We start from the raw sequence: 16,166 nt of genomic DNA, 5'->3' as shown, positions 1-16,166 counted from the left end.
ACCTAATGAAGCTTTTAAAAAACATTTTCTTGGAGATAACTACAGATTTATAGGAAGTTGCAAAGAAATATACAGGAAAGTTCCAGGTACCCTTGACCCTGCCTCCCCCAATATTGATATCTTACGTATTAAAACAAGAAAAATCCAAACTGTGAAATTGACATTAGTACATCTCATAGAGCATATACAGATTTCACCAGTTACATATGTGCTCATTTGTGAGTGTATGTCTAGATCTTACAATTTTCACATGTATAATTTTATGTAATTACCACCACAATCAAGGTATATAACTGTTTCATTATTTCAAGGCTTCCTCATGTTACCCCCTTTTAGCTACATGCAGCTATTCCCCATTCCCCTAATCCCTAGTCTTTGGCAACCATGAAACTTTCCTTCATCATAATATTCTATAATGAAATCATACAGAATGAGACCTTTTGAGATGGACTTTTTCCACTCAGTATAATTTTCCTGAAGTTCACTTAAGTGGCTCTGTGTATCAATGGTTCACTCCTTTTCATTGCTGAGTAATATTCTATGGCATGGATGCACCGCGGTTTTTAAACCTTTTACTTATTGAAGGACATTTTGGTTATTCTCAGTTTGGAACCAGTACGAAATTTCTAGGAATATGTGTGTACAGGTTTTAGTTTTTGATTAAGATAATTGCAATTCCTCTTCTACGGTTAGTTCATCTTACTTAGAGCAGAGATTTTCATGGATAAGTGAGACGGGCGAGGAACTAGTGACTGCATACTGCACAAAACGTATTGCTTGTTTGTGTTTTCAGGAAGAGGTAACCATCCATCATGGTTTGCCCAGAACAGGCTGATTTGTGTCTTCTGTCTTGGCATAAGGATCCCTTCACTCCCGGAAGTATTCTGGTTGGTATGGTAAATTACATAATCACTCTGATTCAGTTTACATAAGGATCCCAAATATCACTATTAGGCCTGCTTGGTTATGATGGGATTGAATTTTAGTGAATTTGTAATTTTTCTAAGTACCTGTGGAGTGACTCACTGGAGTCTGAGGAATGAGATCATCTTCCTGCAATGAATGATAGTCTCGCTGGAGTCTACTGTTCCTGCCGGCTTCTTTTCTGCTACAAAATATTTCTTCCTACAAAATGTTTCTTCCTAAGTCAGTTTTATGGTTGAGGACACTGTCCAAGTTCATGCCTTAGCTCCACAACTGGAAAGGAAAATATTCTTTCACCTCCCCTGCCATTGCCGGTTTGAAGACAATTGTAGGACTAGGTTCTGATAGTTCTGGCTTAGACCACATGCCAATTCCAAAGACAGTGGCCAGCGAGGTGCAGTCCCCACACGGACTTAGGTCAGGTGTTCACCTCCTGGCTATATGCTCTGCCCAGAGCAGTGAGGTCAAGTAGGAGAATGGTATCCCCACTTCAGACAATGTGGATCAAAGAGGGGAAGAAATTTTCCTCCAAGATTAGCAAGATATTAGCAAGGCTGGGCATTGGCTGACCTGGTGGGATGGCAGACTGGGCTGCTAGAGGAATAGTGATCTGGGCAGCCACTGTGATTTGTCTTCTATGAAGAGATCAGTACACTGCCAAATGCCATAGCTAGTAAAGAATACAACCAGAATTCAATCCTGTATCTTTTTTGTTTACCGGCATACCTTTATACTTAAGTTTCTTATGTACAGTATTTAGCTGTGAAAAAAAAGAAAATAAATGCCCATCAACATAGCATCTGAAGTTTTGTATGTGTGTTTTTCTTAAGTAACTCTTAAACACTAATGGTGGCCACACACATAGACAACAATCTCTTTGCTCAACAAATTCCTTTTCCCCACTTCATGGTTACAGTCTGTATCTATGAGCATCTACGTCTTTAACAACGCAAATGCACTTGGGAATTGCATGCAATTTGACCAGGACATATGGGTTAATGTCCTAAATTGCAGAAGAGTGAAAATGTTCAGGTCTTGAAAAAATTATCACAACACCTTTAAGAGAAGAAAACATGTATAGTAGGGAAGTTTTATACTTTTTTTTAAACATACACCCTCAAATGCACAGACATAGGAAAAGATTTGGAAATATATGTCTCCAGATGGTAGCTATTTTGGAATGCAGTGTTTGGGAATGATGATATTCTTTTTCTGCCTGTTGTATTTTATACATCTTCCACTGTGAACATCTATCAGTTTTCCAGTTCTTTGTATGTTATTACAGAATTGTCATGCATGATGATGCACACCTGATTTAGGCTTAAAGATATCAAATTAAGAATGCCTTACTTAAGAACCATAAGCAGCTATGTAGTAAAGAGGCTAATTGAAGTCCTCAGTGTAGCAACAAGAATTTCAATGGAAAGATTCTCATTAGTTTCTCAATTATCCTTCAGAAAAGAAAGATGTTGCATCAATCTAGCAGTGGAAATGAACCAAGGTAATAGCACAGAGATGGAAAAAGGGTTTAAAGATGCAACTGTATTTTATTTGTTGCAAATAAACAAAATGCAAATCCAAGGAAGCAATCTGAGACACATTGTAAGGGTGGCTCAGTTTTAGCAAATTTTGTTAATTAAAAAAATTAACACAACTTCATAAACTAAGTTTTCAGAATGAATTCCAAAGTATTTAGCTCTAAGTCCTTACAATTATTTTAGCAAAGCTTTGTCAATACCACAATTTCCATATTAAAAATCTCAATATCTAATCACTTTGAATAAGGCCTATCGTCAGTTCTGAAAGACTAATTAAAAAGTATAATTTAGTTAGGGAAAATTGCAGAGGAAATTCCCCCATGACAATGCAGAATACACTTGGCCACATCTCATCACTATGTTTATATGTAAATAAGGCTATTACACCAATGCATTTCATAATAACCTTTTTTCCTATAATCCTTTAAAAGATTACCATATGACTCAATGTTTAATAATACATGCAGACAATACACCATTCCCTTGATCTTTTACTATTTATCTTGTTAATCAACTTAACATTCATGAACTTTAGAAGCCGATTTTTTTTCCTAGAAAAAGATCTAAGAATTTTAAGTACATCCAAATGAGAAGATACTTCTTAAGGTGATGGTGTCAGTATTTACTATTATAAGTGTGATGTTTATATTTTGTGGTATTTGGCAGTAACAACACTTCAATTTTTATAATTACACTTTAGTTATCAGCACAATATCAAAGTAAGTATAAAGCTCATAGTAATTTTACTAGGATATCTATTTTATGGATCACCAACTTGACTTAAATCGGAAATTCCTGGCTTCTCTCAGAGACAGGGTAATGTGTGACAATTAGCCTAATTCTAGTGTAGCCACTGCAGAGACAGAAAAAGACTTGTGCAAATGTGTTCTCAAATGTTTCCAGAAATTTTGATTTGATGTTAAGTAAAGAAGATTATTAATTTTAAGGAAAACAATTCATTAATCAAAGAATTATTAATGTTATTTTTATACTCTCCAGAAGTGAGTCTCCTGATCATAAATTTATAAAGGGAAGAGCAAAAACTCCTTTCAGTCATGTATGTGAGAGTGTAAATAATTTGATCACAATTTTCCTTCTATTTTTGGCTTTGGATAATATATTGATTTGCCAACAAATGAAAACAAAATTAAAGTTGTAGAATAAAAAATACAGCTAACCCAAACTTCAGTACTTTTTCAGCACAGTTAATAGACTATGGATATAGATCAGTGCATTATAAGATTATGTAATACCTTTCAACTTACCAGAGAAATACGGAATTATTTAAGTAAAAGCAATTGTCTTAAGCATATATTTTGTATGTTAGTCGCTTGAAAATCTTGACAATCCAGGTTTTTGTTCTACATATACTAACACTTTAATGTATGTAGCACTCATGAATCAGCATGTTTAACTCACTGTCTGTGTTGCATTATAAAATATTTATCACCTAGTATTTCAACTGAGTATAAAAATTACCAGTTGTTTCTATAAGAAGTTACCCGATGGAATTTTATCCAAGAAAAGACAATCATTTTGAAAAAGTCATTTTAAAAATTTCCATGAGGTATCTATATGCATTTAAAAAAATAAAAATAAAATTTTCAAAAGTAAAGGGAATCATAAAAGTTTTAAATTTTGAAGAAAAATAATAACTTATCATCTGAGCTTCTGTTAGTTGTGTGAGTTTCCAGAAATGCCTTTTGAGGTCTAGAGACAATCTGGTTATATTGACATGCATGGTGAGAGAAAAAAAGATTTACACATTAATTTTCAATTTGATATTTTCAAACTGTAGAGCCAAAACAAAAACAAATTTTTACATTTTAAAAACTCAGAAAACTTCTTTTTATAAGTAAGTAAATTATAGGCACAGTCAATGAATCAGGTGGAAAATGAATGATCAGAAAAGCGATGTTTTTGCTTCATTACACAAGGGAACCTATTTATGACTTGGGCACCCATCATTTGTCTTCAGGGGTTTACTCTAACCTGATAATATAAAGAGAAGAAAAAAGTGTCAGGAACATTATCTTGACATCTAAACAAGTTCATTTTCACCTGTGGTAATAAAACCTCTGTTCCCTCCACCAGAGCAAAATGGCATCTTCAGGTCATCCTCCACCCTGATGCCACTGCCTCGCCAGCCCGACTCAGCAGTGCCTGCCTGATAGACTCCCCTTCCTAGCTCATCTGACTGTGCGGCTTCTCTACTCCCTGTGCTTGTATGCCTGCATCCTGCTCTTCCTCTGGATCGAGTCTATCCCATACCTTCCATTTGACCTCCCTCACTCCATTTATTTATTCAACACTCATTCGTTCACTCATTCAACAAATGTTCCCTAGACATTACCATAGGCCAGGCACTCTTCCAGGTGCTGAGGATACAACAATGAACACAATGAACAAAGTCCTTGCTCTCATGAAACCTATAAATATTCCAGTAGAGGAGCTAAGTTATCATAAAAATACAATGTAATGTCATGTACTGAATGATACATTCTCTGAAGAAAAAGAAGCTTAGGTAAGAGTGGTAAAATGTTAGAGTGATAGGGATAATTTTAGATAGGCTGTTCAGAAAGACAAGCTGAATAAAAACATTTTTTGAGCAGAGATTGGAATAATATAAAATCTGCATATATAGAATGCTTACTACAGGCCATGCATTTTTTCTCACACTAGCATCCCCAACTCCTTACCATGGTTCATCATGGAACTCCCTCGGGAAGAATAAAAACTGTCTTCCACTCAATTTGTTATTGTGACTACAAAAAAGAAAAAAATGGCAATAGGCAGAAAATTTGGGCTGTTGTAAATAGCTTAAAGTGGTGTGATGGAGGATGAGGACAGAATGGTGAGATGACAAGCTTCTCATATTTTATCTTTAAAAGCCATCAGGTCTGTTGGCAAAGCAGTTATTCATAACATCCATGAGAGCAAGAGCAGTCACTATATAGTGCTCTACTAAAGTCAAGCAGAGATGGAAGTAACATGTGAATGCTATAACCGAAATAGTTAATCTCAAGACCAAACCAAATCAAACCAAAACACAGAAACAACAAAACAACAAAACTGTTGTCTAAAGGTGGAACAGCTACTTTACAGCTGTTGGTAATGTCACCATTTATGATTAATTGGCAGTGATATTATAGACAATATCTAAGCATCAGCTTACATTTTGAACTAGATGGTCTTTGAAAAAAATATGGCTTTATAATTCAACGACATATACTGAACAAAATTGATTGGTCTGTGAAGCTATATATTAAGAAAATCACTTTGGAAAATGATGTTAAATATGTTGCATTTTTTGATTCAAAACTTAAAGAAACATTTTACATGTACAGTTACTGAAGCCAGAGTTAGTACAATCCATAAAATAAGAGGATATCTACATATTTTCCTCCAAAAGCATTTTCCCGAACATCAGTGTTTTATAAGAAAGTTAGGATGATTGCTTTCCAAGCAACTTCTCCTGATCCTGAGATTTAAGTTACAGTTGATCTTGCTGCTATATTTTCTTTATCCTTAAGGTTACATTTATCATTTTTTAAGCAAAGGAAAGATAAACAAAGGATCTAGTGTACGAGGATAAATATTGTTTCTTAGAGCATATTCATTATTCTCCTGAGGTCAGAAGTTCAAGACTAACCTGGCCAACATCTTGAAACTCCGACTCTACTAAAAATACAAAAATTAACTGAGCATGCTGGTACATGCCTGTAATCCCAGCCACTTGGGAGGCTGAGGCCGGAGAATCGCTTGAACCTGGAAGGCAGAGAGGTTGCAGTGAGCCTAGATCATGTCACTGCATTCCAGCCTTGGTGGCAGACCAAGACTCCGTCTCAAAAAAAACAAAAAAACAAAAAAACAAACAAACAAACAAAAAACAGGAAAAGGATACTATAATCAAACAAGTTTGAAAATGTTATACACTATATTTCTCCTGTGGATAACACAATACATGTTAACATATTAAAAGTTCTAAGAAATTCTGGCACACAAAAACAAGTTAATACTAGTTTAAACACAGTTAAACTAATAATTTCCCAAATTCATGTCACCACAAAGGTATTCATTTTTAATAACATTCAATACAAGAGTATTGCCAGCCTCTCCAATATACTGTGGAGCATATTTTGGGAAATGCTGCTCTGTACACATTTTTATTGCCCTACCTCTTTGACTTTGCTTTGCCTATTTTTACTATTTTTCTCCTCAGTTTATTGTGGTACATAACATTAATTGAGTGCTTACTGTATTCTAGGCACTGTTCCCAGTACTTTACAGTCATTTTCCCATTAATTCCTGACAATAATTCTAAGACATATGTATAAGAGATGACCAAAAGGGAATCCAGAGAGGTGAAATAACTTTCCCAACATCCTACTGCCAGTAAATAGCACAGTGGAGAATTGATACTGACCTCAGGTCTCTGATCTCACCTGGCACCTATGCTCTTATCAGATAACGGGGTGCTTTTTGATTCTTCAATTCCCAGAAGCATTTGTACTTCCCAGTCTCCATAGAGTCCAATAGCCTACCTATTTCCTAATACAAAGATATTTTCCAGATCTTAGCTTATAGGACCTCTCTGTTGCATTAGATGCTGTTTGCCAAGTCCTCCACTTGAAATTTCCTAGATCTTGGGTTTCCTTGATTTTGCTTTCCTTCTGTACCTCTCTGACTGCGCCTTCAGCTTCTTAGATTCCTTATTTGCCTGACATTAACAATTGATGCCTCTCAAGACCCCCTTCTGGCCCACTGCCCTTCTCTCCCTTTCTCTCTGCTAGGGGATCCCATTCACATTTCCAGGCCTTCCATCTCCTCTACCCTTCAGGCTCATAATCAAGTACCTGTTTTTGTTTGTTTCCTTGTTTTCAGCTGCTTCAAACTCAAAAGTCTACCACTAAACCACCATGTCTTATATCAGTCAGGGTCTCAGCAGGACACTCAAGAAGAAAATCCCAGAGAATGAAATGAAGGGATGGACTAGCTGAAGGTATCAAGGTGTGGAGCAGAAATACTGTATTAAGCATGGAGAAAACATACTTAGGGTCTAGAAGCAGGGAAAAGCTATTGATCTCAAGGGATAAGGACAGAGAACTGTTTCAGGAATTTGGCCAGAATATCAGTCTTGTAAGAGGGGCTGACTATAGAATTGGAAGAGAGAATGAAGCCACTGCCTAATGGGGGCTGGCCAGCATGGAGGCCAGGAGAATAAATGACTTGACTTCTCCCTCCTTCTAGCAGTAATCTTTGGCTAGTGCCTTCTATCGGCCAAACTCACTAGGAGCCAAAGGGCAAGGGAACAGGAAGAAATGGTCCATAGAGGGAAGCTTCCTGGCACTGGGCACAGTGGAGGGGTGAGTTGATCTCGAGAGTAGACTATCCAGCACACATGCTATCTTGAGACCACTACTCTTCCAGGCAAGAGGGTTGGTTACCAAGAAATTACCCTACATCCTACTCTCCCCAATTTTTCACATCTAATCAGTCTTGCCAATGCAGCTATTTTTCAGCATTGCCACTCTTTTACTGTCTGTCACCCTAATGCCAATGTTCATCATCTCTTAATTGGATAATTACAATAACTACTAGTGTAATTCTTCCATGCTTGCTCTACCTTTGGGATAGCCTTTCTTGCAGGCAAAGAGCTCTATCTGAAATGCAACTCTTACCTCACTAATGCCTTGATTAAAGCCTTCAATAAGGCCTCTTCACCTAGAGAATACGGACATCCTACTTTCTGGCTCAGCATATAGAAGTCTCCCTGATCTGGCTCCTGTTGCCTCATTGCCTTTGATATATGTATCTGCCTTTTCCTAAACTCTGCCGTGCTTTTCACAACACTGGGCCTTTGCTCGTGCAGTTTTCTCTGCCAATGTGTGTATATTTTTAAACCTAACTCATATGTATGTTTCAGGACTCAGCTCAGGAATCATCTTAAAAGAAATCATTTCTCAAACCACTAAATAATTAAGTGTCCCTCCTCTAGCAGCCCACATTTTCCTCCTTAAAACAAAACACCATATTTTAATGACCATCTTCTGTGTCCATGTTCCCACTATGCCATTGGCAGGGATTCAACTGAGTATTATCCACTTCTGTACCTAAAATATCTAGTAAAATTCCTGGCACCTATTAGATGCTTAATGGATGTTTGATTAACTAAATGGAATTGGGCAGTAAGTCTTCATTCTGGAATACAAAAGACAGTATTGAAGAAGAAAAGGAGCTTCTCAATCTTGCCATTTTGGCATTGGGAAAAGATTGGTCAGCCAAAAAATGTTTATAGGATGCTCTTTCAAGGAAATTAAAAGACAAGGAGAGATTCATTATAATTAATGCCAGGAACCAAAAGCAGGAATACTAGAGTTTATCAAAATGGAATATTGATTCAGAAAGTAAGTACGGGAGGTGGGAATCAGACTTCAGATAGGACCGAAGACACAAAGGGCACTGAACATTCTTTTGAATTCTCTGACATCTGGTTTGTACATGCTGATCACAAATTCCTATGGGTAGAACCAAGGGAGAATCACAAGACACGGATCAGCACGGATCTGATACGGGTTAAAGGTTGAGAGAACCAGGGTCAAAAATTCCTCTGCACTTAATTTGGTCAATGGCAGGTAATAACGAAGGAACAGTATTGAGGGCATGGCACAGTCATATGATGCCCTTCCTCACCCATTACATAAATCACTGATATTAAAAACTTAGTGAGCAGAAAGAGGAAAATAAAACAAAAGTCTCAGTTATCTGAAAACAGTAAAATGAAATAGCATAAAAAAGAGAAACATTCATCATTTAAATCTCATGTAGATTACTATTAATAAAATTCTGATCTTGGACCACTACTTGCAGATAAATTGCATTCTTATTCTTTTAATTTGCTAGTAAATGTACCAAAAACTACATTAAAAAACAGGTTTATTTAGTTTAAATTGTCATTAAGATAGGAATAGTTTCGTTAGAAAAATGAACTGCGCAGCATTCCTATTTATAAAGAGTGGAAAACCAAATAGATAAAGAGTATTTGATAAGAAAATACATTTATTTGCATATAAATAGAATAGCAGTGTATTTGTTTTCATCGAATGTTCTTCATTTCATTCTCTAATTTTCTCTATATTCATTTTCTTGCAGAAATTACCATTCATACTCATAATTTGCAATACCGCTCTCAAGCTTGAATTCCTATTTCCATTTCTGATTCTCTGTTTCTGAAATATTTTTCCAAGCATATATCACTTTTCTCCCTTTCATCTCAATTTTCTGAAAAAAGGAAAGAAAAAAAAGCCTTTTATCAAGAAATCCCTGCAACCTTGTTTCAAACATATTCTGTTTGTTTGGTGGTTTTAATATATTCAGAAGAAAAAGGAGCTGGCCTTTAAGTAACTAGAATGTCTAAGGAAAGAAGAAATCTTTCACTGGAGAATTAGATGCTGAAAGAGTTGCGAACGCTTTTCTGGCACAAGGATAAGATATGATCCTACTTATAGAAATAAATTCAAAGGCACAATGTGTAGAAGAAAAAAAAATTTAAGAATTGGTGTTCTGAAGGCCTAGAACAAGCTTGGAAAAGGGAAACATTAGGAGTAATCTGTAATAGCAGATTATATGAGAGGTGTTCAATTAAGGAGGTTATTCACATATACTTTTTTTTTTTTTTTTTTTTGAGACTGAGTTTCACTCTCATCACTCAGGCTGGAGTGCAATGGTGTGATCTTGGCTCACTGCAACCTCCACCTTCCAGGTTCAAGCAATTCTCCTGCGTCAGCCTCCCAAGTAACTGGGATTACAGGTGCCTGCCACCATGCCCAGCTATTTTTTGTATTTTTAGTAGAGACAGGGTTTCACAACGTTGGCCAGGCTGGTATCGAACTCCTGACCTCAGGTGATCCACCTGCTTCAGGTTCCCAAAGTGCTGGGATTACAGGCGTGAGCCACCCTTATTGGCTGACAGAAACCATATGGGACCTGCTGGAGTCAATAGCACCAGGAGAGAAGGAACCCACTCACACTCATCCCAATCCATTCACACTCTTGCTCACTTTACTTGGGCCACATTGGCCTTGTTGGGTTCCTCAAATTAATGACAACAATACACACACACAAAAAAAACTTACATACTTATTGAAGCAAAAAGAGCTGATATAATGGGTATTTAAAATGACTATAGAACTGTTCTGTAAGAAATGGGGTTATATGACCCTGGATTAAACACCACCATAGGTATAACCAAGACCAGGGTGTAGAAAAGACTTTGTCTCTTAAGGGTGATGTCTGACAAAACATTAGGAGGATTTCTACTAGGAACACAGAAATCTTGGTCAGTTCTGGTTGGTTGTGGTCATAGGGGAGTGGTGATGCGCAAGAGGAGGCAAAAATATTACCTGTATATCTGGGTACTATCTGAAATTGTAGGTCACCCATAGAGGTTAAAACAATCAATTTCTCCTAGTATGTTATTTGCTACCTTTTAATTAATAACATTTATGAGAGATGAGGCAACATTAATGAATAAATGAGCAATTGAGAGTATTACATTTTTGGGAAAAAATAACACAGATATTTTAATTTATGGTTTTAATAAGATCCTAATATAAGTGATTGGTAAAATTTTTACTCTTTTAATGTAATGAGTGCATTGTAATTATGATTATTTAACTCCCATAATGATAATTTTCCTATATTTTCTTTAAAGACATGTTCACAAGTCACTATTATAATATTTCATAATTCTCAGAGCTTTTATATAATGCAGAAAATTTAAATCTGTTTATTAACCTTCTATTAAATTCCTAACACCACATAGTAGCACCATGAAAGATAGAAATATTACAGTAGACATTCCTTTATTTCAAAAATATTTACAATATATTTGGAGTAATTAAATGAAAACATTAAGTGCTTTACAGTAAAGCTCATCATTGCACTGGGCTATGTTTCTGAAAATGCAGCATCACTGAAACTGTGTACGGAGAGGCATTAAATTAGGGAGAAAATGAGAACTTGATATTTGTGGTCATTGTTGTTAAGCATTCTATTGTGCCACACTGCTACCAGTTACAATGTTTTATTTAGGTGCATCAACTGTATCTGACATCAAACATTCTTTACAACCCCTCAAGCCTCAAGTTAGAAATATATTTATAAAGTTCAGGAGTAAATCTGCTTATATGTTTAAATACCTTTAAGTTGGATATTTAGATAGTAGAAATAGTGTTACATTTTAAAATAAAGTACAACTCATATTGTTTTTAATCAGTTATCCATATAAATGTGTATTTTCTTTTGGGCCAAAATGAGGCAGAGGTGTAATGTGAATTTTCCATTCCTTCATACAACAATGGTCTCTCACAAAACAAAGAACAAAAGCAAACATATGTTCACAGTGGGAAGGATTATTACTCAATCATCTGTAGAAGCGTGGCCCAGGGAGCCTTTGCCAACCTACTGGAGATGTCGCATGTAAAAAGCTTTCTCCAAAAGGTTGGCAATATGATTTATTAAAGGAGTCAGATGACATGGGAGTTAGGGCAGCAAACTTCATTGTGATGGAAAGGATCTAAGCTACTCCAGCCAAATGAAAGGATTATGGTTCACCTGCCAACACTGCAATATATGGATGAAATCTCAACCACGAAAAGTGAAACTTCTTTATGTGTGTGTATGGGGTTGGAAGGGGAGACATAGGAAAGGGGAGAAAGGCAGACAGACCGTGAAAAGCAGATATTTCCCCTGGATAAGAGTAGAATGGCCAGTATCATAACACTCACGTATTATAGAATTAAATATAAACTTGTTTCAGAAAATACAATATTAAGACTCTTTTTAAATTTAATATTATTTGATGATATCTCTGGTAAAAGGAGAAATAGAAAGAAATAAAGAGAAGGAGTTTAAAAAGGACACACACCAAGCCCATGAGTTTAGGAATATATTCCAGCTGACTACTAAAAAGCAACATTTCAGGGAAGGCCAACTTCAAATTCCTATGATGTCATATTCCACAATTTGTGCTTTAGTAGACAAAGTACTTACACTGAGTAAACTGATACAGGAAGACATTTTCTAGAAAGGCTTTAGTAAAGATAGGACAAGTGTGGGAAGTTACATTTCTTTCACCGGGAATTATGGGAACACACACAACAGCGAGGCTCGCCAGATAAATATCTCACTTGCATTCATCCATAGACGACTTTGAAATTAGTAGCCTTCAATTTAATAATAGAGTTCCAGTTTTTGCTTCTATTTTATATACACCATCAATATTGATATAAAAATAAAAATTTTCATAACCAACATGTTTAGGCAAGATAAATTATGCAAATATTAGCTTCATAATGTGCAGTGGATGATTTAGACAGTCTGAGATGCCCGATTATATGTGCTCATCACCACTTCATGGATAAGGAATGATGGCACAAAGACTTTCTTGGCCAGTCACATTTAGTCTCCCTCAGTGGAACTGGTTATAGCCATTCATACACATTCAAACTTTCCTACTTTTCCACCACTGATATCCAACTGCTTAGTTTTGAGTTGCGGAAAATGTAAACCTATAAATTAAGCCTCATACTTGAATTCCTCTGTCTTATGTTCCTTCAGGATTTTCACTCTTATGTAAAGGATACTCATATGGAGTAATGAAAAACGTATTAACTATAGTGAAAACTATGGAAAATTTTTTGGCAAGGGACAGTTGAGAGAATGTTTTATTTCTGACTCGGCACACGTGGAACATTTTGGATTTTATTACTGAGATACAGTTAGCAGTTTGGTATTTAATAATGGATTTTTTTCTTATCTTCCAGTCACCATCTGCTTGAGTAGATCTATTTTACTGACACTTAATCAGGACCTTTAATTAAAAAATATCTCCAAATTTTAAAAAGATTATACCCTGTGCCCAATGCACCATGTAATATACTATCCCCTAAATGTAAGACATTACACTATGTGCCCAATTTACCACTTTGAACGACTCTTGTCAACTGCAGCAAAATAGGGTTAAAGGAAATAACATATGTAAAATACCTAAAAAACCCGGCACATAGAAGATATTTAATATATACAGTCTTTTCTTCTTTCCTTTGATATATTTTATATTCAGGTGGCAAAAATATTACATTCACATAAAATAAAGGACAATTATTTTTTTACAAAATTATGTGTCCCATTACAATAATTATTATTTAAATGGCAAACTTTGACAATGTATTTACTATGGAAGCAGTTCGTCATAATTTACATTTACCTGCACTGTTCAGGAATATACCTATTATGTGAAGCAGGCTGGACCTCTATGACAATCACTAACATTTTCATTACGCCTTCACTAACTGCATTTTCTCATTCCAATATCGACTTTTAAGTCAAACAATGGCCACATTTATTTTATTTTAATTGCAAAACCTTACCCTCACTCCCAACCAAGTCATTCTCTTATTTCTGGAATTATCTCATTATGAAGAACTCAAGCAAAAACCTGCAGTTGTGCTAAACGTTAGGTTTGGATCAGATGTCATACATATCACTCTTAGCTGTTGTTGGATAAAATGCATAGTGACTTGGTTTCTCATTTTTGGTTCATGACAATTATTGCATAGGTAAAATAGTTGTGACAGTTTGATAAATAGTTAGAAAATGACTAATAGACAACCTAATAAGTCTAATGCATTTGTGGTGTGTACAAAAGAACAAGCTCCTACAGTAAAAACATATAACTGAGATTATTAGTTATCATATTTTTAAAATTAATGATTATTGATAACTTAAGAAAAAATGTAAAAACATATTAAATATAATTTAGTGTCTTACTTAGGCATTCTGTTGCTGTTTCACCCTGAAATTTTTTTTCTTTTTTTCATTGAGATAAATGAAAGTATGGAGTATTTAAAATTAATGCTGTTCTGAATCCATTGGTCCTGTTTCACTATATTCTTTTCAGGCATTCATAATTAATGGTGCATATAAGCAAGAAGTGACTCTAAAATAAGAAAACCTCTGGATCCATTAACCTGGCATCCATTTCTAGGGTAAGTATCACTGTGGTCCTGAAAGGATAGCTCCGAGTCACCTGTCGACGTTCTTGAGTTTGCTTTGCGGAGAGGGGAAAGGACGAATGACAGAACTAACGTAGATCCACCGAAGACATGAGTGATAGGCAATCACTTCATAACTTCACATCGCCGTCCAAGAAAAACATCTAGCTGACATTTCTTCAAAAAAATGTATGTACAATAGAGTTGTCAAACTGATTTTTCAAAAGCAACTCCTTTCCTTTTCATTTTCCTCAAAGTAAAACCTCAGGGTAGCACATTCCAAAGAAAATAGGAAAAAGTTAATTATTATATATTTTCCACCATTAAATCTAGGGGTACTATCATCTGTAAATACAGTGAAGAAAGTCTAGAGACTTTTAAAAGGAATTCTAAAGATGTTGATAGGAGTTGGGGAGAGGAATCCTTCCCAAGCTCTACCTGACACTCCTTATTCAAATAAAAGTCTGCCCTAACGTAGCCCTGGCAGTCCATTTGTGGCCGGGGAGCTCAGCCCCCCTCCATTCCCCAGTGTATAATTCCAGCAGTAAGGAAAATTAAGACAAAGCAGCCACACATTCTGTGAGAGGGAGGGCGGAAAGGTTAAGCAGCGTTGGGGTGCAGTGGAAACCAGAAAAGAAAGTGACCTCATTTTGCCTGAGAAAGCACTATTCAACAAGCCCACCTCTGATGTGGATTTCAGCGGCGATAAAAGAGCACAAAGGGCGAAAGCTGGAGGGAGCAAACTTCCCTTATTCTTCCCCCTGCCGCCTCCCACCTCTCAAGACCACCAGGAACACGCACACGCAAGGACAACAAAGCGTGCGCCCAGACTGCACGGCAGTCGCTTCCCGCGGCTGGGCCATAGCGCCCTGGGGCGCGCCGCTCCCCAAGGCAGAGCGAGGGCGTCGAGGGCGTCGGAGCGCGGATGCAGCCCGGACCGCTGGGAAGGAGGGGTGGCGGAGCTCCCCTACCTTGAACAGCACAAAGAGCCAGAGCAGAGGCAGGAGGCGGCGGCTGCCGTGTATCCCCGTGGACAGGTGCCCCATCGCTGCGCGGACGGGGATTCGGGGACACGGTTGCGCCAGCGGACTCCCCCGGCGGCGGCTCACAATGGCGAACTGGGGCTGCAGCCTCAGACCCTGGGCGCCGAGGTTGCTCCTGGCGGGCGCATGCTGCCTTTCCAGTCCCCCTGCGCCTGCTCCCTTTCCTCCTCTGCGCCGGGGGTCCTCCAAGAACGTGCCAGGCGCTGCTGTTCTTTAATGACTAAGGATGGAGAGGGTGGGGATTGGAGTGGGCGAGGCTCTGCCGCCGCCACCACCGCGGCTGCCGGAGAAGGCGCAGGGTCCGCGTGGTGAACGGGAGGTGGAGGCCCCGCGCCTAGCCCGCCGTGGTCCTCTGGCACCAGGGACACTCTCACGCTGGCTGCCGACCCATAAAATGACAGCGGCCTCCCAACCCTCCACCAGGGTCTGCCGCTGCCTACTACTGCTGGACAGCCCCCACTGCAGACTCCGCCTCAACCCTTCCCACAGTCTCTGGGTCTCAGGAGTTCTGAGGGTTTTCCCTGACCCCTCTTGAGTCATCTAGGCGCCAGATTCCAGTTCCCTCTCAGTCTTGCTACATCTGTACTCAGTTGCAGTTATAAAGG

The 16,166-nt window shown here is 37.6% G+C and overlaps 1 protein-coding gene across 2 annotated transcripts in view; it reads right to left on the bottom strand.

The window, feature by feature from the left end:
* The window catches only part of PTPRO (protein tyrosine phosphatase receptor type O), a 271,807-nt gene extending 255,913 nt beyond the window's left edge, over positions 1 to 15,894 (bottom strand). For both annotated transcript variants that reach the window (XM_023226147.2, XM_023226148.2), the window contains exon 1: positions 15,490 to 15,894. In XM_023226147.2, the coding sequence (XP_023081915.1) occupies positions 15,490 to 15,564 (75 nt within the window). In that variant the 5' untranslated portion in view covers positions 15,565 to 15,894. The remainder of the gene's footprint in view (positions 1 to 15,489) is intronic.
* Positions 15,895 to 16,166: the final 272 nt, after the last annotated feature.

The sequence above is a fragment of the Piliocolobus tephrosceles genome, chromosome 10, assembly GCF_002776525.5.
Source record: "Piliocolobus tephrosceles isolate RC106 chromosome 10, ASM277652v3, whole genome shotgun sequence".
Classification (NCBI taxonomy): Eukaryota; Metazoa; Chordata; class Mammalia; order Primates; family Cercopithecidae; genus Piliocolobus; species Piliocolobus tephrosceles.
The sequence above is the reverse complement of the archived record's forward strand: the minus strand, read 5'-3'. Positions and strand labels throughout refer to the sequence as shown.